At 37.5% G+C, this 26,562-nt stretch overlaps 2 protein-coding genes and 1 long non-coding RNA gene across 13 annotated transcripts in view; 1 reads left to right on the top strand and 2 right to left on the bottom strand.

Annotated features, from left to right (window-relative positions):
* Positions 1 to 2,624: 2,624 nt before the first annotated feature.
* On the top strand, positions 2,625 to 15,007 carry cyb561 (cytochrome b561). Its single transcript, NM_001128744.1, has 6 exons — positions 2,625 to 2,659; positions 3,852 to 4,062; positions 6,348 to 6,446; positions 8,332 to 8,435; positions 10,963 to 11,120; positions 14,697 to 15,007. Exons 2-6 carry the CDS (start codon positions 3,855 to 3,857, stop codon positions 14,887 to 14,889), a joined length of 762 nt encoding a protein of 253 aa, NP_001122216.2. The 5' UTR covers positions 2,625 to 2,659; positions 3,852 to 3,854; the 3' UTR covers positions 14,890 to 15,007.
* LOC141381186 (uncharacterized) lies at positions 5,284 to 15,004 on the bottom strand. The gene is made up of 3 exons (XR_012400944.1): positions 14,707 to 15,004; positions 10,919 to 11,085; positions 5,284 to 7,941 (listed from the first exon to the last, which is right to left on the bottom strand). It is a non-coding gene; the product is annotated as an uncharacterized lncRNA (long non-coding RNA).
* Positions 15,008 to 17,107: 2,100 nt separating the features above from the next.
* tanc2a (tetratricopeptide repeat, ankyrin repeat and coiled-coil containing 2a) overlaps positions 17,108 to 26,562 on the bottom strand; it is a 248,094-nt gene continuing 238,639 nt past the window's right edge. For 9 of the 11 annotated variants that reach the window (XM_021473490.3, XM_073944348.1, XM_073944349.1 and 6 more), the window contains 2 exons: positions 23,831 to 23,931; positions 17,108 to 20,600 (listed from right to left, as the gene is read on the bottom strand). In XM_021473490.3, coding sequence (XP_021329165.1) covers positions 18,689 to 20,600; positions 23,831 to 23,931 — 2,013 coding nt within the window. In that variant the 3' untranslated portion in view covers positions 17,108 to 18,688. The remainder of the gene's footprint in view (positions 20,601 to 23,830; positions 23,932 to 26,562) is intronic. The other 2 variants (XM_073944352.1, XM_073944353.1) reach the window with 1 other exon arrangement.

Genomic DNA, 26,562 nt, shown 5'->3' with positions numbered 1-26,562 from the left:
CAAAAGAACAATTTTGTTTTCCTAAAATAACATTTTAGTAATAGGTTATTTATTTTCGTTTTTTCTTAGTGAGAGGAACATCTTAAATTTACAAGCTTTTTTCCAATAATCTTTAAAAATTGTTGAATGGAAAGATTAATTTATGCTTCTAACTAACTGCTTCTATAGTTTAGTGACTTAAGTAAAAATGCTTAAGGTTAATTTCATTCAACTTGAAAATGCAAGAAAATCAGTTATTGTTTTGCAGTGTATCTTTCTTTGAAGTCATGCCCACTGAAATAGGCAAACTCCACATAATTTCATGGAAACAGTACAAATACAAAAAAAATAAAAATAAATTGTGAAAGAAAACAAATTCAAAGCCTCTCTGTCACAAAGACATTGAGTATTTAAAATTAGAATGTTTCATGTATAAGATGTTTTATAATATAAAATAATAAATGTTAATAGAATTTTAAGAAATTATTAAAATTGTAACATTCATTCATTTTCGGCTTAGTCCTTTTATTATCAGGGATCGCCACAGTGGAATGAACCGCCAACTTATCCAGCATATGTTTTACGTGGCAGATGCCCTTCCAGCTTCAACTCATCACTGGGAAACACCCATACACTCTCATTCACATACATACACTACGAACAATTTAGCTTACCCAATTTACCTATCGCAAGTCTTTGGACTGTGGGGGAAACAGAAGCACCTGCAGGAAACCCATGCCAACACAGGGAGAGCATGCAAACTTCACACAGAAATGCCAACTGACCCAGCCGAGGCTCAAACCAGTGACCTTTTTGCTGTGAGGCGACAGCGCTACCCACTGCGCCACCATGCCACCAATTTTAAACGTTTTATACATATATTTTTCATTTTATATAAAATATAAAATGTTATTTAAAAATGTATTGAACTTGTAACAATTTAATTGTGCACCAGAACTGGTGCAGTGCAATCTAGGCTGCATCCAATGCGTTTTATTGGGCTCACCTAACCCCACCCCTAACCCTACACCTGACAGTGACGTCACTCATTCCATTTAAGTGCATTCTGACATTGCATCGCTGAGTAATGCAATCTCAGCTTGCATCATAAAGGCTGCATCCAGATACTATTGATTATATTTGCCAAATTATGTATGTATGTGTGTATATATACAGTTGAAGTCAGAATTATTAGCCCCCCTTTGAATGTTTTATTGCTTTTTAAATATTTCCCAAATGGTGTTTTAGAGCAAGGACATTTTTACAGTATGTCTGATAATATTTTTTTCTTCTGGAGAAAGTCTTATTTGCTTTATTTCGGCTAGAAAAAAAAACAGATTTTAAGTTTTAAAAAAACATTTTAAGGTCAAAACCATTAGCCCCTTTATGCTATATTTTTTCGATAGTCTACAGAACACACCATCATTATACAATAACTTGCCTAATTACTCTAACCTGCCTAGTTAACCTAATTAGTTAAGCTTTTAAATGTCACTTTAAGCTGTATAGAAGTGTCTTGAAAAATATATAGTCAAATATATGTACAGTCATCATGGCAAAGATAAAATAAATCAGTTATTAGAAATTAGTTATTAAAACTATTATATTTAGCTAGAAATGTGTTAAAAAATCTGCTCTCCATTAAACAGAAATTGGGGGGAAAATAACAGTGGGACTAATTATTCAGGGGGGCAAATATATTTATCTTTTACTTCTGTTCTTTTTATTATGTATTCATCAAAAGAATTATGTTGCTTGTTTTATATAAATAAACATTTTTAAATATTCAAGCAGCACAGGTAAATAAATATTATTTAAAAGTTCATATTCCATGGGCTCTAAATCAGTGAATTGAAATGATTCTGGCAGATTCTAAAAATTAAGCTTTACCAGGCAAAAAATAAAAAATAAAAAATTACCATAGCAAGGCTATTAAAATGATAAATTATTCATTTACTACTTAGTCGTACCTATACCATTTTAATCTGGTCATGTCATTGGCCCGTGAACATTCCTGCTTGTTATCAAACTATTTCAGAGCTGTAGCAAGAAGAATTTCAATCATAACTTCATGTTAAAACAGCTATCATAAAGTTACTTATCAATATGTGGCTCTTTTTGAATTCTCGGAAGCTTTAGAAATGAAAAAAAAAAAGTAAAACAGGATATACGCTGGAGCACTGTTTTTGTTTACATCCCTCACAATGGTCTACATGTGTTGTAGATGCGAGTAAATCTATTGCCTTCTGGAATCATCATCTGGAAGTCATCCAAGAATTTAAGCATTGATTAGCCAATATGATCAAACCGTCATCAGTATCTATCAATCAAAGATGAGCCAAACGGTTACCAAGGCAACCGAAGTGCGTTTCAAGCCTCATCCATCTCGCGAACATCAGCTAATAGGAATCGCGCGAAGGCGTGGCCACAACCTGCCCGTCAACCTCCAAGCGCGTCAAACCGTGCGCTACCAGACAAGTTGATGTGGTCCAAGCAGACGCGCGTAGCCTCCATCTACATCAGCAGAGACTTCGAATTTACAGCATTAAAAAAATACCAGATGCATTTCAGAAAGTAGGTTAGCAAACACCTCCGAGCAACAAGCATCTCGTGATTCTTGTCCTAAATACACAGTAGTAAAACACACCCTTTCCTCTGGCTGTGCGGAGACGTGGCGCAGGTGAGTGACACTTTTATCAGATTATTGACGGCGTGTGATGCTGCTGCTGCTGCTCCAGAAATGACTGTCAGACGCGACTTAAAATGGCATCATCTCTATATTACGGTTTGCGTGACGTCTGGAAGAGTTTTCCCGCTGTCATAACTTGTTATTATCACGAAGTTAGTGGTTCTAGACCTTGAAACGCGATGTGTTTGTGCCACTTAAGTGGGGGTTTAAGCCTGTGATTCATTATTCGGTCATATAACAGATTGTTTTTACACCAGGGTGATGATGTGCCTTCGCAAGGCTGGCAAAGACCACATGATACTTAAACACACAGTAATGTGTTTGCTAAAGGTTTCGTGGGGCATCTGACAGCACGTGACTTACTGAACAGAATGAAGACTTACTGTAGTTTTGGTCCTGTTTGGTTTTGGTTCATGCCGATTTTATCATGCTAAATAATAATGCAAACATAGAACTAAAAGAGTGCATTGCTCACTGTTCCATATCTTGCTTGTCTCCAAATATATTAATTATATAACCATATGCACTCGTACATATTTTATACAAGAGGTTAGTCTGTTATCTTGTTTTCTATTTCTTTTTAATAATATTAATAATAATTCCTTACATTTATATAGCGCTTTACACATTTTTTTGTGGGTAGGCTATCTGTTCATCCACCACCAGTGTGCAATACCCACCTGGATAATGTGATGGCAGCCGTATTGCGCCAGACTGCACACCACACACCAGCTGATTGGTGGAGAGGAGACAGAATGATGAAGCCAATATGGAATCGATTAGGAGGCCATGATTGACAGAGGCTAGTAGGCAAATTTGGCCAGGACTCCGGGTAAACCCCTTCTGTATTTTAGGAACAACCAGGAATTTTTAATGACCACAAAGTGACAAAACCTCGGTTTAACGTCTCATCCGAAACGTACAGTATAGAGTCCCGATCAATATACTGGGGCGTTAGGACCCACACAGACCACAGGTTGAGCTCCCCCTACTGGCCTCGCCAACACCTCTTCCGGCAGCAACCTAGCTTTTCCATGTGGTCTCCCATTGGTGCAGCCCTCAGTGGGCGACCATGTGGGAGTTGCAGAGAGCTAGCTTTTACATGGTTGTACTTAAATATTAGCATTTTGTGTCTCTGCCAAATAAACAAACAAATAATTTGTTATTTTTTTATTTTCGCCAGGTGATGGAGGGTATGCCATTGAGCATGGGTGGGTTGCGAACGCTGCCATGGTATGTGGCTGGCTCTCAAGTGGTTGGGCTGGCATGTGTGGTGATCACAGGTGTGTGGATGGGACATTACCGTGGAGGTTATGCATGGGACGGCTCGGCACAAGAGTTTAATGTTCACCCTCTCTGTATGGTCCTTGGTCTGGTCTTCCTCTATGGAGATGGTAAGAATTAAGGGTTAAAAAACAACAAAAAACAATCTTATTTAACATAAATACATAAATCAAAAACATGATTACATCATACATGTACTCAACATACATTTTGTTCTTTTTCATAGCCAAGCAGGGGAACATTTAGTGCCATGACAGCCTAGAAAACTAATCTTTTTTTCCCCATTTAATCATCTTGTTTTACCTTGAAATTATAGATTAACTTAGTTTTACATGGCAGTGCTTAAATAAAGGCATTGTTTGATGATCAACCCATTTATTCCTGCGTTCAATGAGTGTATGTTAAACTAGTGAATTATTGTAAATCGGGGTTCAAATATTAAAAGTGTTAAATGTTGTTTGTAGTATTAATTATTTGTGTATGCAAAATGTATGTTATGTATCATATTCGGATATATTGATTGATTCATTCTTAAGCAAAGCAGGTGATCATAGAATGCCAGAAAACTAATCTATCTTTTTGCCATTAAATCACTTTGCATTACCTTGAATTTACAAATTGACCCAATTTTGCTTGAGTGTATTGGTGACATGATGAAATATTGCCAATATTAGTTGATCAACACACTTATTCCTTTACCCAAACTGTATTTTGAATCAAGTTTGGGATTGGCAAAATATTGAAAAATAAGCCTCTGATGCTCAAACATCCTGCATTTATTTGCTTAAAAACAGTAATAGCCTCAAATGCCATGACTATTTAAACCAACCGTTTTGCAATGTAATGTATTTCTATAAATCAAAGCTGAATTTGATCACTTTATCCTTAAGGGTCCCATACTGATTACTTTATCCTTCAGTGTTATGTGATTATGTGATTCTTCTTCTTCAGAAAAGACCACACTGGCATGCTTGATCTGGTGAAACATTTCTTATTATCAGTGTTATCAAATTGTATTGTTAAAAATACTAAAAAAATTAACTTTATTTGGAATATATTATAAACAATTTTTATGTAGCTTTGGTGAATCAACGAAAAAATATATACATACGAAGAGTTTAGATGCAAAAACCTTTAAGAGCCATCTGAAACTTTCCTCTTAAATGTGCATTTTTCTGTTTCTGTTCAGCTATTTGACTTTAAAGACAATGAAAATAACATATTAATTGATCTAAAAGTGAGATTACTGAACCTTCACACATTAGCCTGAAAGAAAATGCTAATACTGCTCAAAAAATAAAGGGAACACTCAGAGGCACATTGTGTTGTTTAAGTGTTCTGTTTATTTTGTATATACTGACTTCATACCTTTGAACAATAGTGTTTAGAAATGTACAAATTCCCCCTTACTTTGTTTTGGAAAGTAACAGTAAAAATACTAGTTCACATGAACCTGAAATACAGTATTGTGCTGTATTCTTCACTCCAGAATATTGTAAGAAAAAAAACAGGCAAACAAAAAAGCTTTGATTTTTCATCATAAAATGTTTTCCAATCTTACTTGGTGTTGTCCAAATGTCAGTGGTAGAGAATAGCTGGCTATAGAGCCCAAGAGGCTGGGTGTAATTGTCTAATAAGACATCTGTGTGTCTTCAGCCCTCAGGGTTAGTGCATATGTGACTTAGTGGCTGCAATAAAATACAATTCAGGGCAGGAAGGGCTTGCTAACGCTATTACAGTTCAAATCAGATTTTCTTCGTGATTTTAGTGTGTATTATGAATCAATATGAGCTAGGTTTGCTTCATGGTTGATTTCAAACCCTGCGGAGAGACAATATAATGTGTGTTTTTCCTCTATTAATCAGTAACTGCTGTAGCCAAGGTGACTACAGTTAAAATATAAAGAGAGCAGAAATTATTTTAACCTTTAGAATCACATCCATCTGTCACAGAAGTGCCATTCAGAGCTGGTAAAGCACAATAACAGTTGTTTTGTGCTTCTTCCATCTGGACGTTTAATAAAGCACTCAACAGAGGCAGATACTAATTGAGCTAATTTCTTTAGCAGCGCTTCTCTGATTCAAAGCCCTCGACGTGGCAATTCAATTAGGACATTCAAACCTAAAAGGTCATTGGTCCATTAGAGGTTGAGCTGTGCCAAAAAACACCAGTAAAAACAGCCCAGAGGGCATCTGTGTGCTTGTACAAAGGCCAAAAAGACACATGGGAAAACACACTCAGCCTGCTATTCATCAAATTATTGCAATTACTCCAACCTGACTGTTTGGTAGCTTTAAAATAGTTTTTCTCTCTTTCTTTATACTATAATGCTTTTTATTATTGGCTAAGCTCTTTACTTCTTTTAAAGTTCTTGTTTTTTTCTTCTTTACCACAGCTGTTCTGGTTTATCGGGTGTTTAGAAATGAGAGTAAGCGTTCAGTGAAAATTCTCCACGCTTTGCTGCATATGATGGCGCTCGTCATCAGTATTGTGGGTAAGTCCTGCTATTACAAGACAGCAGTAACATACTATGCTACATGCTAGATGTTTCTTGATTGACAGATTTTAGCTGTGGTCACAGCCGTTTCCCATGTCTAATTTGTCATTTGAACCATTGAATAAGGGGAAAACTAAGATTTCACTTATACAAACAGATGTTTTCTATTCATCGCAAGGCACAGGCTTAATTTTTATTTGATTTATTTGATCGATATTGTCTAGTACTAGAAATTTAGACCTGCCAAATGCAGTTTAATTACATTTCTTGATCACACTTTACAATAAGGGTCATTAGTTAATGTTAATTAATGCATTTACTAAGATGAACAAACAATGAACAATACATTTACTACTGTATTTGTTCATGTTAGTCAATGTTAGTTAATGAAAATACAGTAGTTCATTGTTAGTTCATGTTAACTCATGGTGCATTAACTAATGTTAACAAGCATGACCTTGAATGTTAATAATGCATTAGTAAATGTTCAATAATGATTAATAAATGCTGTACAAGTGATGTTCATGATTAGTACATGTTAGCAAATGCATTAACTAATGAACCTTATTGTAAAGTGTTACCCATTTCTTGTGTAAAATAATGATTGCAAATAAAAGCCATTATTTTAAACTTTACTTAAACTAAAAGAACATTTTGCATAACTGTATAAATCATTATTAGTGATTTTGTACTAATAATACCTGATCTTAATTAAACCGCAAATCATCGTATTATAGATTTAGGAAGTATTATGTGACTGGAATGAAGACTGGAGACGAGTATACTGTTGGGAAGTCTGGGAAGGACCTAAATGCAAAGAAACCCCAGAGCCAACTGAAACCAACTAGACGCTGAGAATGAAACATATAGGCACGCTGCAGACAGAACAAACACAAACCCCAGGACAAGAGCAAGTATCCTGAGCACGCCCAGACCTCGGCGCCCACTTCAAGCGGGAGCACATACAGCCCGAGCACAGCCAAGACGGTGCTCATACAATGACAAAGACTGACAATGATGCGAAAAATAAGAGCTTGAAGAGCTTTTTTAATCAAACAAAATGTAGCCTTTTTTAACAGAATTGGCTTCTTTTAAATCATTAACCGATACTGTTTCCAAATTATTCAGTTGTAATAATATTAAATGTAATCATCATTTTCTAAAATATATAATCAATATCACACTCGTGGCAGTTTGATGTGGCTGTATATCGGCACTGGTGGGCAGCGTGCGGCCGAGTGCCTTAGTGTCCCTTCAAAGTGCTTATATACAGCCATATTGCACTGCTACCCTTGGTGATATTGCAATTATACAACAGTTCAACGGAATAATTGTGTGTATAAAAAAGAAAATCAAACATGGAGTGTCCAAAATACTTTTGTAAGAGGAACTACTTTCTTCCGCTATTCACATCTGCTGCTGACGTCCCGGGAGTCTCCTGTATTTCAGACCCATCTCCCATTTTGGTATATCCATCACCCCCACCGATGATCTGTGCCAACATTAAGTGTGACAAACGTGCAAAAAAAAAAAAAAGTAAGAAATCAGTAAGGGGGCAAACACTTTTTCTCATTACTATATGTACTTTATATATTGTTTTTAGTTGTGTGTGCAAATGTGTACACAGTTCATCATTGTGTCATTTGTGATGCTTTATTGTAGTTTGAGATTGTAGTTTCCCTTATTAACAGTTACAGTAAGCACACAGTATTGAACCTACTTCTCTTTGTCTGATTTTTCTGTACTACTTTGCTTTAACTCAAAAACTTGCAATAAAAAGTCAAATTTCCTATTGAATGAAATTGAATGTGAAAAATACTTCTAGAAAGGCTGTAGTCTATAGCATTGTGATATTTTTAAATCTCCCTCTGTCTCTCTGTAGGTCTAGTTGCTGTCTTTGACTTCCATTCGTCATCTAAGATCTCCCACATGTATTCTCTGCACAGCTGGTGTGGCATGCTCACTTTTGTGCTCTTTTTCCTGCAGGTAATTTGCACTTGTTTTTAATCTGATCATGCATTTGCATTTAAACGTCTTCCTTATTTGAAAAACTGAATCGTGGTTGTTCTGCAAGAAAAAAAAAAAAGCTTGCGGGTTCCCTTTTCTCTGCCTTAGCAAACCCTCTGGTGGACAATTACATACATTACACTGCTAACATTACTGCTCACATACAGTAAGAACACCCCCATTGGTGTTTGCAGTAGGTTTTATTGATGTTTAAAAAAAGCAGCCCTAAAGGGATAGTTCACCCAAGAAGAAAATAAATCTGAGTTTCGTTCTCCCTGTTGAACACGATGAGATATATAATGATGAATGTTTGAATGCAGCAGCCATTGACTTTAATAGTATTTTTTTCTTGTTTATACTATAAGTTGTTGTTGGCTGCTTTTCTCCAACATTCTTCAGAATATCTATAAGTTCCTAAAGGTTTAAACCACACAAGCAAATGGTGAAGCTGTTAATGTTTTAACAGAACAGTCTCTTTAAACTTGACTTATAAAGTGCACTTTATATTCTACATACAGCTAGAAACTAAACTGAACATGTATTATGATAATTAAGCAGATATTAGTAAAAACTATTTTACATTTCATTAAATATGTATACAGATATACACATAGATAGTGCTCATATATGGTGCTCAGCATATACATCCCTCACAAATCTATCTTTTAATTTTATATTTTGAATAGGAAACTGTACAATCATATTTATGCATATACATTAGATTAGTCAGAGAATTCAAATCTGGAGCTTCTTTAACAAAATAACTTACAATAACGGTCCAAAACCTAGTACACCCACATTTATTTTGTAGAAAAATATTAAATAAAAATTAAAATAGATGAAAAATCAAGTAGCAAAAAAAATTGTGAAAGATTTGTAGAAATTTTGTCCATTTGTAATTTAAAAAATAAAGTAAATAAATTATAATTGCAAAAAATAATTATTAGCTACAAAATTTCAACTAAATTTATTATATTTTTTGCTTCTCCTGATTTTTCCTCTTTTTAAAATTCGTATTTAATATTTTCCCTCCTAACATGTAAATTCAGGCTACTAACCTTTGGACTGTTAACGTAAGTTTTTTTTAGTTCAGTACTGATTAATCTCATGTATATGCGCAAATATAATATTCAATTCAATTTCAGCTTTATTTGTATAGCGCTTTTACAATGTAGATTGTGTCAAAGCAGCTTCACATAAATGGTCATAGTAACTGGAACAGTGCTATTATATTGCTAACAGTGCTATAATATTGCTAAGCTTTATTTATTTTCCAGACAGTCAATTTATAAGACCTGAAATTCTGGAGTCTGGAGTCAATTATTCCACTTATAAAATGGTTAACACGTTGTTTAGCATTTTAGATCTTTGAGAAGATCTCCTATTATGACGTTCAATACAGTGAAAATGACGTTTCATACAGTGTGCAACACAGCTTTAAGTGAATGAAAACATCCAGCTAAGGGTTAAATCTGAAAGTGCACTGTCTTTAATAAATAAATAAATAGATAAAAGAATCGATTCTGAGTCGCTTAAATTATTCATTGTTCGTCCAGATCATTTGCCTGTTCGTATCGATGGTGACGTGAATAAATACTAAATATGAAATATCGGATTGGGTAAAACGTGAACGCGCCTTTCCCTTCAAACAGAGTGAGAGTAGATGAGTGAACATTAATAAGTGAACGTTCTGGTGAATAATGCTATAATCCACCCTGGAACAGGGGGTTCATTGGCTGTTTGTTAAAGGAGGGATCAGAAAAGACTATTGATGTATGGGACTTTGTCAGAGCTTGACAGGAACTTTATCAGCACACAGTTCATGGATCAGTTTCTTCCTCCATTTCACAAGTGCAAGTAAGTGTAATTAAAATGGCTGCCTCCTTGTTTTCTCTAGCTTGTAAAATATGTATTTAATTGACAGCCACTGTCAGCTGTTCCTACACACATGCGGTGGTCAAGTTTCAAAATAGTTTAGCTTTTACCACTGTGTGGATTAATATTGAATGCGTGTCATTGTTTTTACGTATGGTTAAGAATAAAGCAATGCTGGTGTTTAACTGCCATACTTTAATGCACTCCTGCATTCGGCTCACAAATATACTCAGCACTCTGGCTACTTTAACAATGTTGATAACCATGATGGGCGTTTCTTTCTGTCTCATGCTGAACGCAGTCGACCAATCGCAACAGACTGGGTCATTGGCCCAATCAGCGCAGATTAGCAGTGTGCTAAGGAGGGGTTTGGGAACAAAAGAATCACTGAACAAATCATGTGGGAGTCAATGGGATAATTATGTTAAAATAAATGCATATTAGAAGACAATGAAAGTGTTTTTCAACATTGAAGGTTGTTGGAGACCCTCAAAACCAAAATATGACCTTTTATAATTCATAATAAGGGCTCTTTAATCCCTGTAGTAAAATATATTTTATCACGATCAGTCAGTAGAATGGATCACCTCAGTGGGTTTTGGATTGACTAGTTCTTCTCTGTTTCCTCCAGTGGTTACTGGGACTGGGATTTTTCCTTTTCCCGTGGGCGTCCGCTCAGTTGAAGAGCTGGTATCTTCCCCTGCATGTCTTCTTCGGCCTGCTGCTTCTGGTCATGTCTGTGGGCTCGTGTCTGCTGGGAATCACAGAGAAACTGCTCTTCAATATCATGTGAGTGTCAGTTAATGCATCTGACGGATATATCTTTAACAAAAGCAACTGACGCCACTCTAGGCTGAGGTACAAACACTGAATGGGAGGAAAGAAATGAGTCACACCGAATGAGTCACAGTGGAATGAGACTTCATATGAATATAAATGATATTTGCCTTATTTTGTCCATCTCTCTCCATAGATAATCAAATGCTGCTTTTGTTTAAAGGGCGCCTATCATGCACAGATCACTTTTATAAGGGGTGTATTGGTCTGTGAATATAACTAGCATCTAGTGGTAAACATGGATTGATTTAATGTTTTATAAACACACTTCATAAAATACTTTGATTAACATTCTCCCTTTGTATAGCTCATCAGAGGAGAAACGCGTCACACAAAAGTGGCGATCTCCCCCTTATTAGTATAAGATGTTAAGCCATGGTCACACTAGAGCAGAGATGCCCAAAGCTTTTTCTTATGAAGGGCCAAAAACCAAAACTGATTGAGCGCTGTGGGCCGAAGTATACTAAACTGTATTACACCAAAGTTTCCATGAGTATTTTCTGAATTCATTTCCTAATTTTATAACTAATGCAGTATATTTGAAAAAAGTATAATGAATTTATTACAGTAAAACATGAAAAGTGCCATTAAAGGGTCATGAAACCCCCTCTTTTGGTTCAAGTCTACCTCAGAATTTTTTCAAAAAATGCTTCATGATGGGCGTGGATGGGAAAGATGGGGAAAAAGAGGAGAGTTAACAACTGTTGTCAGTTAACTTACAAAATAATACACAAACCCTGAGGAGAGGCATGATTTTATAGTTTACAAAGTTAAAATTCAAATAAATAAACAGTAATTTAATGCCCTGCTACATTGGTTATTCGTAGTTTTATATACACATAACCCCCTTTTGTTATATCCGTATAAAGATAACCACATAAACACTACAAATGAGGAGGACATCTGCTCCTGAATCCCTGGATCTTAATGCAGACACAGTGAATAGCAGTGCAGCAGGTCTCTTGTCCTGTCTATTCCAACTATTAGCCCTGCCGGTAATCTGGAGGATTTTAAACATAGGTGAACACAGCAGTATGGATATAGGCGATGTGTCTGAATGGTAACAAACTTAACTGATAAAAGACAAAGTCCAAAAATGCTTGTTGAACACAAACAGCTTTGCTGTATCAGCCCTGACAGCATCGCAGAGAAACACATGCAACAAACCCCTGTGAATCATGGAAACAAACACATAACGTTACAACCCTTCATAAATGGCTAAATACCGCTTGCTGTACGTGAACGCAGTTTCACGCAGACATTGGGTCTCACAGCTTGGCAGGTCTGCCTTGATTCGTGCTTGCACGTGCTCTCATGAGTAATTAAGAAGCAGGGTCTTCTTATAGGATAAGAAAACTCCGCTATAAATAATAATGAGAAACCAATACATCATCACTCCACTAGCAGATTCACGCTACTTCACTGGTTTTGATCCCACCCCAAAAATTAGTTTAAACCCGGAAGATAAAATTAGCTGACAAAAGCTCAAAATTATATAGTTTTTCTCACAATTTAAGCTAACAGGTGCTAACATTGTCTTAACTGATGCTCAACACACACACACACACGTATTAAATGAATACACTAAGCTGCACCAGCCGTTGCCTTGATTTGCTCGCCGATGTCTTGTGCATTGCACTTATTCTTGCCCTGGCCCTTATCTTATATACAGATTTATTTACAAAACAAACAAAAAATTACATTAAATTTTAAACGACTATCTTTGTCAAAGATTTTCACTTCATTGACCTCTCCATCATTCTCCCTCTCTTTTAAAATGGGATGGTGGGCTTACTCTGGCCTACATACCCTAGTTTGGGCGTCTCTGCTCTAGAGTTTGAGCTTGTGAAATTCTGTCAGTGCTGTGAAAAGGGGTTGGATTAAACAATATGATTAGACATTAAAAAATGAGAAATTGCTCCATACTTACATAATTGCTGTACAGAAAGGTCATGTTTTGATCATCTATTTTTCTCACGCTATCACGTGATGTGATTTCGCAGGTCAGAGTTCACCAAGCTTGAACTGTGCAACACAGCAAAATGCTAAACTTTTCGAACAAGCTTACATTTCCGGTCTGCAGCATTTGCATGCGTATACAAGTGGGAGCAAGCGGAAGTATACAAGGCGGGAGTAGACCACGGCTTGTTTTTGAATCTACCACTATGCCGTCACACAGGGATGGACAAAAATACATTGAAATGTATTTTAAATTAAAATACCAAATACCTTAATTTTACATGTATCAAAATAATCTACAAAATACAGCAGCCACAACAAGTATCAAAATGAAATACTGTATTTTGTATGCTAGCAGGCATATTCAATCAATCCCTTCACTGTTAAACTGACTTAGTGAAGTAAACAATGCTTGATAGTAACAGCTTATTTTCTGAGCAAGTATAAGTCAGCCACTGTAGGACTTGTTTATGTTGTTGGTCTTATTTTCTTGGCATCTACATCACCAATTCATCCAAAAATACTATTATTTGTGCAGTTTAAGCATTCTCCTAAGATGACATCATCATGTAGACTTCCTACAAAGTATTTTAAAAATACAAAAATACAAGACACTAAAGTATTGACACAAAACTTATAAAAAAAAAAAGTTAAAATTAAAAAGTTATTTTCATAAACCAATGTATTTCAATATATTTTAAATACTTGTAAGATAAATACTGCTTATCCCTGATGAAAAATAGGCATTTGTGGCTCCACCCTCTTCTCAAAAGAGCACGATCTCATTTGAATTTAAAGTGACAGTCACCAAAATGGCAAAATTAGGATCAAAACCTAAAAGGGGGAGATTTAATGAGCCATAAACTATTGTTTGTGATGTCTTTTGAGCTGTAGATTTCATTCACACACACAGACAGCAACAAACAAGCTAAATTCACAGACATGCATACTGTACGTGTGCTCGCTTGGGAGTGTTAGCTCCCATCCAAAATTACACCAGTTACCGACCGCTTCTGCGCTTTATTCTGAAATTTATTCCCGCGCCGCAAGAAATCTGGTCGGGTCTGCAGACCTATATTTTGAGCTGAAACTTCCCATACACACTCTAGGGACTTCATTTACATCTTGTAAAAAAAGGGGCATAATAGGTTCCCTTTAAGCCTGGGGTCTCAAACTGGATTTCTAGAGGGCCGCAGCTCTGCACAGTTTTGTTCCAACCCTAATCAAACACAGCTGATGCAAATAATCTAGGTGTTTAAGACTACTAGAGACTATTAAGCGGTTGTGAATTGAAGATGCTTGGAGCTAAATTACGCAAAGCTGCGGCCCTCCAGGAATTGAGTTTGAGACCATTGCTTTAAGATATTATTCAGTTTGTTCCCATTACTGCATAAATCATAAACGGTTTATAAAAATGGATTAAATATATTGAACATATGATTAATAACACTTCATTAATACACTTTACACATAAATGGGTGGCTCCCAAAAACAAATCCATAATAGGAATCTGAATAATAAAATCAGAAAGGTTTTCTATTTATTAAACGATGATAATCTTATCTTCAGGTCAACTTACTCAACGTTTGCTCCTGAGGGCATCCTGGCCAATGTTTTAGGCTTGTTGTTGGTGTGCTTTGGGGTGCTGGTGGGTTACGTGGTGACCAAAGAAGATTTCAGGCGACCACCGAATCCTGAAGAGGAGGCTTTGTCCGTCCATTTCAAGACCCTGTCAGAAGGAGAAATCCCCAGTTCTCCTTAAAGTCATAATGTGCTCCAGAAACAGCCCTTTCTGCTCTTTCTACCCATGTCTTATTAAACATTTAAGCCAGCTCCTCCATCTGTAGTCTTCTCTCGCCGCCATGTTCCACCATCCCAAAGGGTTAGTTCACCCAAAAATGAGCATTTACTCACTATTTACTCCTCAAACCTTTATGAGTTTAACAAATCTGTTCAATCCAAAAAAAGATACATGGAAAAATGTTGGAACTCTTTGACTTCCATAGTAGGAAAAACGAATGGTACAACATCAGTTTGAGAACTAAGGACATGCTGATTTAAGAAAGTGATGCAAAAGTGACTAAAAATGAAGTAAATGCTATATACAAAAAATTGATTACAGGGTAAAACTACTTCCACATCACTTGGTGAAAAACACTGAGTAGAACATTCCCACCTTGCAGTTTTGTGTCTAATAGATGTCAAAACATGAATGTCTTGGTTAAAGTAGTTTGCTACTAGAGAATGATGCTAACAAAATCAAAGCCCCGCCCCCTACTCAATATTCCATTTGATTTGGAGGAAAGTCAACACACTGAAAGAGAAGTCTCAGCAATTTCTGGTTCACACAGACTTTAAAACAAAAATGCTAGCTGGAATAAGTGATTACCTGGACCCAGTTTTTCAAAAGTAATCCAGAGGGATTTTGGATCATAAATTGGATCAAATCTTGCAAATGGGTTTTTCAAAAGTAACACAGGGAGTTTGAATTAGGATCAGACCATGTAATCTAATCTTACATTTGATTTAGATCAAACCTGCCCTTTTATTAAAAAAAAAAAAAAATCAGGTTATTCAAAACTTTGAACTCAGATTGCAATCTATTTAATATATAAAAAAACAGGATTATCCCGATCTCATCGGAAGTGTGGATTCAGTTGTGATATATTTTAACTAAATAAAATAAAAATACAAAGTTTTATGTTTTAAGTGAATGATCACAAACTTTATGCTTATTGATGATATGTAAATTTCCTCATATTTGAAACCTATATGAAGCATATCATGTCTAATGCTAAACAACAGCAACACAATAATATCAAAGCAGTATTATATTATAACATACTAAAAATGCTTGTTGATTGTCGCATTTCTGTTTCTTACCATTAAAACAAACAATGGCTGTTTGTGTCCACTGGTATTTTGCCAACCTGTTGTTCTTTGCCAAACCAGAAGGCTATATTGACGGTTCTATTTAAGGTTCTGGTAAACAGTATTTGTAATCTTGAAATTTGGTATTTGGATCACAGTGATCAAACCCGATGTTCCTTTTAAAAAACTGTCATAAATGCAAGACAGATCAGTTAATCCTGCATAGCAAAACATGGGATTTCCAAATCTGGACCAATTTAATCCAGATTAAATTTTGTTTGAAAAACTGGGCCCAAGATATCAGGGAGATTTCATCATATCTGCATTGAGATTGGTCAGATGACCAGTCAGTAAAACTCCCTGTGAAGAGTTGATTGTGCCAAACCATATTAATAGGTAAGTTCCCCCCAAATTGTAAATTCTACCATCATATACTAACCATCATGTCATTCCAGACCCATAAGAAATGACTTCTTCATTATTGAAACACAAACAAAAAAATGTGCATAAAGTTAAACAATAAAAAGATTCTTTGTGGTTTAATGGGCTTGGAATAACACGAGGGGGGAGTAAATGATGACAGAATATGACTTTGGAGTGAATAAACCCTCTAACTTGGAACTTCGAATATCAGGAAAGCTCTCTCGTGCCTTAGCCTTTGTTTCTACCAGAGTGACAAATCTGTATTTCATTTGGAGCCAACAAATGTTTCATTTTCAACTGTCTTTCATAGGCTTTAGACAGCATGTCTGTTTTAGATTACGGATGGTTTAACATTGAGATTTCTTTGCACAATGCTGTGCTCGTCTTACTGGTTCCTGTGTGCTAATTAATGTGTAAATACTGACTGCTTTGCACAGCATGTGTGAGAAAAAATAAGAATATATACAATAAATGATATAGTCTTTCCATCTAAATGAGTGTGTAAGTGTTGTATTTTTGATTGGTGTGCTTATATTTGTATGGGTATATTTTCTATTTGATATAAGATATCAGTAAATGTGTATTAATAATGCTTGCTTTATAGCATAACAGTGATTAAGCACCGAGTTTTTAACTCAAAATAAATGAACGAGAAATAAATCTGACTCGATGGGAAATTATTTCAATTTTCTTTGAAGTGTTATTCATTTTTTAAATAAGTTCATTATTTCCCTCATACATACAGATGATTGTACAGTTTACAATCGTGTAACTGGATTAAAAACTCATTCACGTTTTGGATTTTCCTTTCAGCAAAACATCACAGCTCACATTTACAGACAATTTACAGAGAATCCTCTTTTGCGAGCCCAGTTTTCACCTTAAATGAAATATAAAGCAAATGACATACAAAACCTAAACATCGTCTGTTCTTTTTTTGTCTAATGATGGAAACAAGGAAATATATTGTGCCCCAATCTCTTCCCTCATACATAAAACCACACACACTCAGGTTTGTGTATTAGCAGAGAGCATGCGTTCTAGTTAGGCACATTATTTACAGCCATGTACATTTTGGTCATACAAAAGGAAACAGATATTTAAATACAAACACTGTTGTACAGTAAGCGGTATTCCAGGTCAACTCTGAGTTTTTTTTTTCCAAAAGAGAGAAATAAACACTGCAAAAACACTCCTGACAGCAGTTGAACATTGATTATTAAAGCCAGATCCGGTTAGCAAATCTGACTCGCTGCCATCCTTCCAAAACATACATACAAAAAAGTGTCTGCCCCACCATTAGTATTTGAGTCCACACACGACACAGGCTTTGACATCATGTCAGGTCTCCCGTATTTGAAAGCAAGTACTCGCAGTTTAAAAATAAGCAGAGAAAACGTCTGAAGGCATATTTCAGTGCACAAATAAACTCTCAAAACATGATGAGTGAGAGCATGTGGATTCTGAGGCTGCAGAAATGAAAAGTTTCCCCCCTTAAGCCTTTTTCCCATGAGAAAGGTTTCTTTGGAAAAGACTATATCTGGTTTAGTGGTGTGACTACTTACAAACAAATAAATTAAATGGCTGACCACCCGAATGCTACTTCCTATGAGCAGAAATGAAATAATTAACCTATATTTGCATTGCGTAAAAGGTTGAACCCCCCTGTAACATGTTGACAACAAATAAAAATGCCCTTTAAAAAAGTCTAAAAATATTTCACATTGCTGAACGCAGGTTAAATGAGGAACTAAAGGCAAACTGAAAAACACAACTGCATTGAAATTTATATATGTATATATATATTTATATTTGTACAAACATAACTTAAAATGTTAAATATTACTTTTTTGCTTTAGCAATATTGATCTGGAATATTATAGGTACATTTTCGACACAGCATCATTCTCTTGGGGTATTACTAGTCTGAGTGGGGATGTGGGTAGAGGACATCTTGTCCACGTGCTCATGTGTCCCTGACTGGTATTGAGCAGCCACCCTCTCCGGAAGGTAAAGACAAGTAGAAGGTCGGTATACAGCAGTTACACAGGCCTACTTTTACTCCAATGGGTCTTCAAACCTCCAAAATCTGTTTAGAGTAAATATGCACTAGATTAGTACATGCTATATTCAGTGGAATTCACCTTGACATGTCCATTTTTTTCTATCGTAAAGTCCTGGGACATAAAATGAAGAGATAAGATGGTCAACATGTTAGATATTCCACAGGAGTGTTCTAATAAATCTTGCGATCTCATCCTGTACTCTTACACGTTCGACTCCACAAAGGGTCTCTTTGGTTTAATGGGTGAGGTCGGACCTTGCCTTTCACTTCGAGACATCTGCCTAAACTCATTGTCCTGGTAGGCCTGGGAAACTGGCAGAGTCCGTGCCATTTTCACATCTGGGTAAGTGGGAACCTGGCTAACTCGGCCCATAGCATCTGCCCGGTCCCGAGTGACACCAGGAGGGTTGGCATAGAAATCCTCATCCATGAGGTGTCCATTGTGAGCGTTGTTAGTGCGGTTGTAGTAAGCGATGTGGCTGAGGGGTGCAGTCTGCTGCCCATAGCCCACATTGCTAGGAGAGGTGGCTGGACTGTTCACCACAGTATCCAGAGAGGAAACGGTCCAGGGTCGAGAACTCGAAGACGAAGATACAAGTGATGGCTGCTGCGGAAGGTACTGGCGAGTCCGTGCTGTCTTGTCAATGATGCCCATAAATGGCGTGTTTCGGGAGCGGAGAGCCTCTCCTGGATATGTTCCACCCACCACCCGGAAGTCTGTGCCTTGAGGAGGTGACACTGGCGAGAGGTCATCATGGTAGCCACTTTCATAAGAAAGCTTTAGAGGGATCTCCATTTGCTGTGCTGAAGTTGACGCCCTGAATCCCGGGCCAAGGTTAGCGGCAGAAGCCGGCCCCAAACTGTTGGTGGATGGAGAGAATCGTAGACCTGTACTGTGAGAATGAATGAGGGGCCGGGGACCTGGTGGATGCTGTTTAGGTTCTGCGCTATTAGCACTGACTGGACGTCGGTGGGCGTGAAGGTTCTCTGGTGAACCCAGTGTCACCTGTCGCTCCATTTCATGAGGCGGGACTGGATAGTAGGCAGTGGATTGACTGCGGCTGATCTGTGGAGTCTGACCATAGCGGACACCTCCGGGAGTGGGCCTGTAAGCAGAGGAGGGCCTCTGTGGAAGCTCATCCTCCATTAGGCCAGGATCCATACTGATGGCACGCTGGTACAAGGCCCCTGCACTCAGGCTGCCCTGAGGTTGAAGTGACGAAGAGTATCCTCCATCCCCAAGTTCATCCATGTCTCCCGGGCAACGGGCGCTCATCGAGTGAGCTATCTGACTATAAGCGCTGCTACCCAGTACGGCACTAGAGTGTACCGCGGTGCTAGGCTGGTTGGTGCGGACGATCTGTGCCTTGGCTGGCTGCAACCACTGGCTCTGTTGTGCAGGCTGGGAAGGCTGTTGGGAAAACTGGAAAGAACGCTGGCTGCTCATCTTGGACAGAGGGGATTTGGGTCGTCCTGCAAGCGGATCCTGCTGGTAGCGTCCTGCCGAGGCAGACTGGGGACGGTACATAGCGGCTGCTTCAGATGTGGGGCTGGAGCGATACTGTGGTCCACGGCGTAGTGGAGATGGAGGTGGACTGAAGTGGTAAGAAGCCTGATGAGGAGGACTGGGCCGGAAATGGGAGCTCTGGTGTGTTGGCGAGAGCGATGGGGAGGTGGATTGGTAGCCTTGGCGTGTAGGAGAAGACATTGAAGGGGGACTGGGCCGAAGGTCATATGTTTGGCCCAAGTATGGCGACTCATGATGGCTTGGAGATGGAGGCATGTTCTGAATGACTGGAAGTCCTGAGGGAATAATATGGGTCTCAGCAGCAACACCTAGCGGTAGGCCATCCAAATCCCGCTCAAGGTAATCATCATCCTCTTCGAACAAGTCCTGGACAGGCTCCATGTCTGAAATATGGGGCTCCATAGGTGGAGGCGGGACCATGGATGGGGCTTGCTCGCGGGGAGGGGAAGGAGGGGGATCCAGCTCCTGTTGTTGTTCAACCTGACGACACTCTTCCTCCACACGTTGCAGCAGGCGCTGGATCTCGCGGTTATTGGGACACAGACGAACAGCTTCACTCAGGTCCTCCAGGGCTGCGTGGAATTGCCTACAATGAGGGAGACAGATTGAAGAGAGCAGGAAGGTGGAAAATGGCAGCAGGAAGAGAAAAAGAAAGAAATATTCTTGTTAACCAATGTTGTGATTAGAAAAGACTGAACATTTATTACTAATGAAACATTCTGGATCTAGTTTAAGTTAAAGGGGTCATGGCATGATAAATCAAATTTGCTCTGATTTTTTGACATACCTGTATTAGAGGTGCATACAGTTTCTGGCTTACTCTAAATCAGGGGTCACCAACCCTGTTCCTGGAGACCACCCTTACTGGAGTATTTAGCTCTAACCCTGATCAAACACACATGAAACCAATTAATTAGGACTTGAAGCAGCACGTGATAATTACAGACAGGTGTGTTTGGCCAGGTTTGCAACTGAAATCTGCAGGAAGGTGGATCCCCAGGAACAGGGTTGGTGACTCCTGCAGACAAACAGCAAAAACTGAAGAGTCAGAGTCAGTTCATTATCAATTGTTATCAAATTATAAATGCTCAAATTACTGTAATTAAATAGTTTTTTTTTAAGGAATTGTAAGTTTACTCAGTAGTTTTAAACATGTAATTTTACTTTCCCTTGAGAACATATTTAGTGCAGTAGTGATACTTTTACTCCACTATTTTCCTTCAACCTGCAGTCACTTTTTTCCTGTCTCTGGGCATTGGCTAAAGTAGATGAATCAGTCTTGTGATTCTTGTCCAATTAAATCACACATAGAAAGTGAATCGCGTCATACTGAACAACCGCAAAACACTGGCTCCTCATAAATCCAACAAACCATTTGGAAGCATTAAAAGTGTGCAAGAAGATGTCTAAAATCCTTATACGCACTGATTGAGAGTCTTTATAGACTGCATGTCACTAATGAGAAGATGGATGTTTACTCTATGAGGACTGAAATCACCAAATGCCCTTAAACAAATGCTAATGCACTACAGAATGTTACGTTTACACATGTATGCACAAATTGCATGTAAACGCATAAATTGTTCACATCTTAATACTCAAACCTTATTACCCTTGAGTACTTTTAAACAGGCTACTTTTTACTCCTATTTTGAGTAATATTTGCAACAGATACTTTTATTCTAGCTGCACTAAATTTTTGGGTAAGTAATGGGTAAGTCTAATCGTCAAGAGTACTTTCACTGTAAAGTGTCTGATTTGAAGGGAACTTTTGTGTCTCTGTACAGCAGGGCCGGAGTGGGACTCTTTTTCAGCCCTGGAGTTTCAAGCCTTAAACCGGCCCACCTCAGTTCACGACTGATTATATTAAAATAAGGTCATTTCCAATTCAGTTTCTAATTACACTATCACGTCTTTTTTTTTTTTTTTTTTTTTTGAGAAAACAGCTGCTTTAGAACTTTAAATGTTCAAAAACCCTAACAGTATTATATGTCTTAACAATAAAACTATAATTAAAACCACAACAGTTGTATATGGAGGGTTGACTCATCTGAGTAATATGATCATTAACCTGAAGGCTGGTTATATATAAAAAGAGCAGAGCTGCGGTAAAATAATGAATAAGAAGACTGTAGTCAAGTAAGTAAATAAATTAATTTAAAAAGTGTGACTGCTGAGAGCAACAGATTCTGGAGCTAGGGAAACCGGCCCTTGCGGCCAAAAAACGGACCGGCCCACCGGGAATTCTCCCGGTCCTCCCGATTAGCCAATCCGGGCCTGCTGTACAGGATCCCAGTGTTACAAACAAATGAATACTTCATTTTTGACGGCATCCTAGATTATGTAAGAGGATAAAATTTTTATTTATTTTTATTTTTTTTGTAGTTTGTCTTGGGTCATAGTGTAATGAAGAAATTATGAAAATACATTTTGTTGAAAAAAGAAGCAGTAAGCTGTACTGAACCTGATATACAGCATTCAAAAACATTCTTTAACATTATGAGTGAGCATGTTGGAATAATTGAAGCAATAACAATATCCATGTCATGACCCCTTTTAACTTGGCTATCAGCAGCATCTGCAGCAGCCTGCTGTCAATTACAATTCAGAATGATTACAAGAATTTTTTTCTTCATTTTTTTGGTAAGATTAAGCACCTTTTGCAAGGAAAGTCAGTAAAACCTGGCAAATTCCATACATTATTCAAGAGTTCACACTTAGCTGATGATTGATTATAAAGCTTGTTTGGCATGCTGTCCTGGGAGAGAGCCCTGAGCTCATAATATCCTCGAGCCCGGGGCTCCCTCCCGTTTGCAAGGCGAGAGAGGAGTTTGAGCTCAGGTAGATCTCAAGAACTCCCCTGCTTTAGTAGCTAATGAAGAGATAGTGATTGCTTGTAAGAGATAACTACTTACTAGGTGCACGTCTATGGAGCCAATTTGGATTAGTTAATTAACTTGTTGCATGTTTTTGGATGGTGGGAGGAAACCGTGGAACCCAGTGGAAACCCACGTCAGCACGGGGAGAACATGTAGACTCCGCAGAGACATGCGGCTGGCTTGGAAAGGACTAGAACCAGTGATGTTTTTGCTGTGAGGCAATAGTGCTTACTACTGGGCCTCCGTGTCAGCCATTTAGAAAAGGAGGAGGAGTAGGGGTGGAAGGGGGGATTCTTCAAAATGAAGAAGGCTGTTATATGGAACTTAGTGTGTTTATAGTGGCTTAGGAATCGTCTGATTGGTGAATCATAAATTGGATAATGCGGGACCAGCCACAAGCAATCATAAGCATGTGATCGAACGAAATTAGTTTATAAATAAACTTCACTTCAACACCAAAGGATTTAGTTAAAAAAGTACAGTTGAAGTTAATGTGCGTAAACATTGAATGACTCAAATGAACAAACAATCAAGCTTCAGTTAGTTTTGTTTGGGACGTTCATTGGACAGACGTTCATTGTAATTGGCAAGCTTAACTTTTCTAAAACAAAGCAAGTTGATCAACGTGTTCTTGGCACAAAGACTCTAAATGACATAGTGGGGAGAGGAAAAGTAATAAAATATGAATGATGGAGAGATTCTGAGGAAAAATAATCTGATTGGTCAACACAACATGAAGTATGAAGAACAGGTCTTGAATGTTGACATCTAATGATACAGAAGTCAAAAGGTTTAAGCTGACTTCTGTCTTGAAGCTCTAATGTAATGCTAGGTCAACCAATAGAAGCGGATTCAGCCAGTTGTGCTCGCACTTTATCTGTGCTAGAGACAGAATGTGTTTTAAAAGCTGTTCTGCCTGTTTGTTGCTACAGTTTACCTGCTGCTGCGCTTGGCACGGGCTCGTGCGTAATAGGCTTCATAGGATTTGGGTTTCAACTCTAGTGCCTTGGAGGCAAACTCCTCCGCCATCCCAAAGTCCTGCAAGCAACAACAGGACCAACAGTCATACACTGAGCCGTACATGATGTCAGAGGGAACACACGCATACATGAGCATGCACACAAACACTGATACACATACTGTAGACTCTTACATCATTCACACACATCACACGCTCATGTCGAACACATTTATATGAGGATGTGACACTGATCAGTACAAAAAGAAACAAACATCAACATATTTTGTTCAAATATGATAAACAGACATACGATTATGGAAATGCTTGTTTACATGTATAAAGTGGTCAGACGCACATGGAGATATATGCTGTACAGGGACAGTGGAAAGATGCAATGTGACAGCTCAAACCTCTTCCTGTACTAAACCTAGCACCTTTAACCAATCCAGCAAATGTCAGAAAACCTCATGATGAGCCAACAAATCCAACTGAAACAGGGATGAGCGTATGATGGGAGGAAAAACTGCAGCATGTGTGTAGAAAACTTTCCAGAGGGCTGCTCCATCTACAGGATGGAGGTTTGAAAATCCAAACTCAAGTAGGAGATGAGGTCAAAATGAGAAATAATGTAGCCATAAAAGATAAAAAACAATGGAAAGATCAAAATATCCCTTGATGCATGAATGTACTTGCTCTTCAACTGCTTTGGTCTTATAGGGATGGCTTACTTTAGTCATGTCATCCATACATATGCAGCCAACCCTGAAATTATTCCTACCAATGGCAAAATTTAACTTAAAGTTACTTTTATTCAAGCAGCAAGTTGTTTCAGAGTGAAAATAATAACTTTAAAGCAGAATTTGCCAGTGGTATGAATCATTTTGGGCTTGACTGTACAAATTCTTCAGTAGGATATTAAAGATTTGTAGCTTAAACCATGGTCCATGATGATTCCTAAAATGCATGTAACAGCAGTTCGACAGTCTGAAAATGTATACAGGCAAAACATGAGCTGCATCTGAAATTGCATAGTACACTAGTGTATCTGCACATATCAATTTCCATTTACTTCATAGATCAACAGAAAATTGAACAGAGTAATAGAAAAGAATATTCAATATAGTGTGAATGTGAGAAGTATGAAAAGAATTCTGATGTTCTAAATCCGCCATTTGTCATTATTACATGACCTACCTGCGTCACTTCACTAGCATTCATCAATTTTCTTGTTTGGTATCATGGGATAGTAAATGTCTATTTGATGCACACTTCAGAATCGAACTGGAAATAGGTCTTTTTTTTTCGAATACTGTGAATTCAGAAATACAACCTGACTCATTACTGTGTTTAACATATTATACAGTAGGGAATTATGTGATTTTGGATGCACCTGAAATAACACCCATGATTCCCGATGATATTTTTAGCTCTTATTAAGTGAAATTTACATTTACATTTAGTCATTTAGCAGACGCTTTTATCCAAAGCGACTTACAAATGAGGACAAGGAAGCAACTTACACAACTATAAGAGCAACAATGAATAAGTGCTATAGGCAAGTTTCAGGTCTGTAAAGTCTAAGAAGGAAAGATTGAAATGATTAGATTGCGCAAGATAACCTCATAAGATATTCCTCAGTGATTGTTCTGGTATACACTCACTCACTGAATCAGCAAGGACCACGGTTTGAGCAGAAATCTCCATTAATTTAATTAACGGTATAAAAAAAGATAAAGTCACCATGTTTGTTATGGACAGTGTAATTAAATGTTCAGCAATTGTTTATTAGTGAGTAAACTAACTTTTTAAATGTGTTTTAAATTAAATTAAGAACACACAATAAATACAGAATAAGTGAGTGCAGTTTTTTGGGGTAGTTGCATCGGTGCTTGTAAACAGATTTACAGTACTGAACTGCTTAAGGTTAGCAGATATAGATTGGTGACATCTTAATGTTTGAAAAAGGAATATATTTTTTATTATTTTTGTCTCTTTTTCTTTTTATTAAACAATTGTATTTGTATTGCTTAATGGTGATATATTAACTAAACTGCTTCTCTTGAGTGTGATATGCCTTGCATACTAAAGAAGCATTTTTACAGAAGTAGATGAAGCTGATAGAAATGCAAAGGCCTGATTGTCTAAAATTCACTTGAGCTCTGCAGCTAAACATCCTGTGAGCAGAAATGGGCTGAAACTGAACACAGAATATGTGCAGTTGAGAGGTCTTATGCTTTTAATATTGTGCAGATAATTTGTAGAAAAAGAGGATGCATGTATGGGTGCGGAGTGACAGATTCCACTAAACTCCACCTGTTAATATCAGCGGTGTATAAATTCTTGAGTCAGGAAATAAAAATAGTTGCCCACCTCCTGAATGTAACTATTGCATTGCATTAAGGATACCAGAATTCTCTGAATCTTATTATTTATTTGTATCCAATAAATTACTAATATTTTTGACATTGAAGGAAACCCTCTCCAGACCTTTTTTAATGAACCCGCATGGAATTGATTAGATATTCCAACATAAGGGTAGATAACATTTAATTTAATGTGTAAAGTCCAGCTTGGGTATAAATGTGTTTAAATGTGTATAAATATCCTGTACTGTAAAAAAATGCTGGGTTTCACAAAATTACATCATGTTGTCGCAACACAAATCAATAAAGTTAACTTAGTTTTTATAAATGTAAGTGGTTTGAACA

The sequence above is a fragment of the Danio rerio genome, chromosome 3, assembly GCF_049306965.1.
Source record: "Danio rerio strain Tuebingen ecotype United States chromosome 3, GRCz12tu, whole genome shotgun sequence".
In the NCBI taxonomy this organism is placed as follows: domain Eukaryota; kingdom Metazoa; phylum Chordata; class Actinopteri; order Cypriniformes; family Danionidae; genus Danio; species Danio rerio.
The sequence above is the reverse complement of the archived record's forward strand: the minus strand, read 5'-3'. Positions and strand labels throughout refer to the sequence as shown.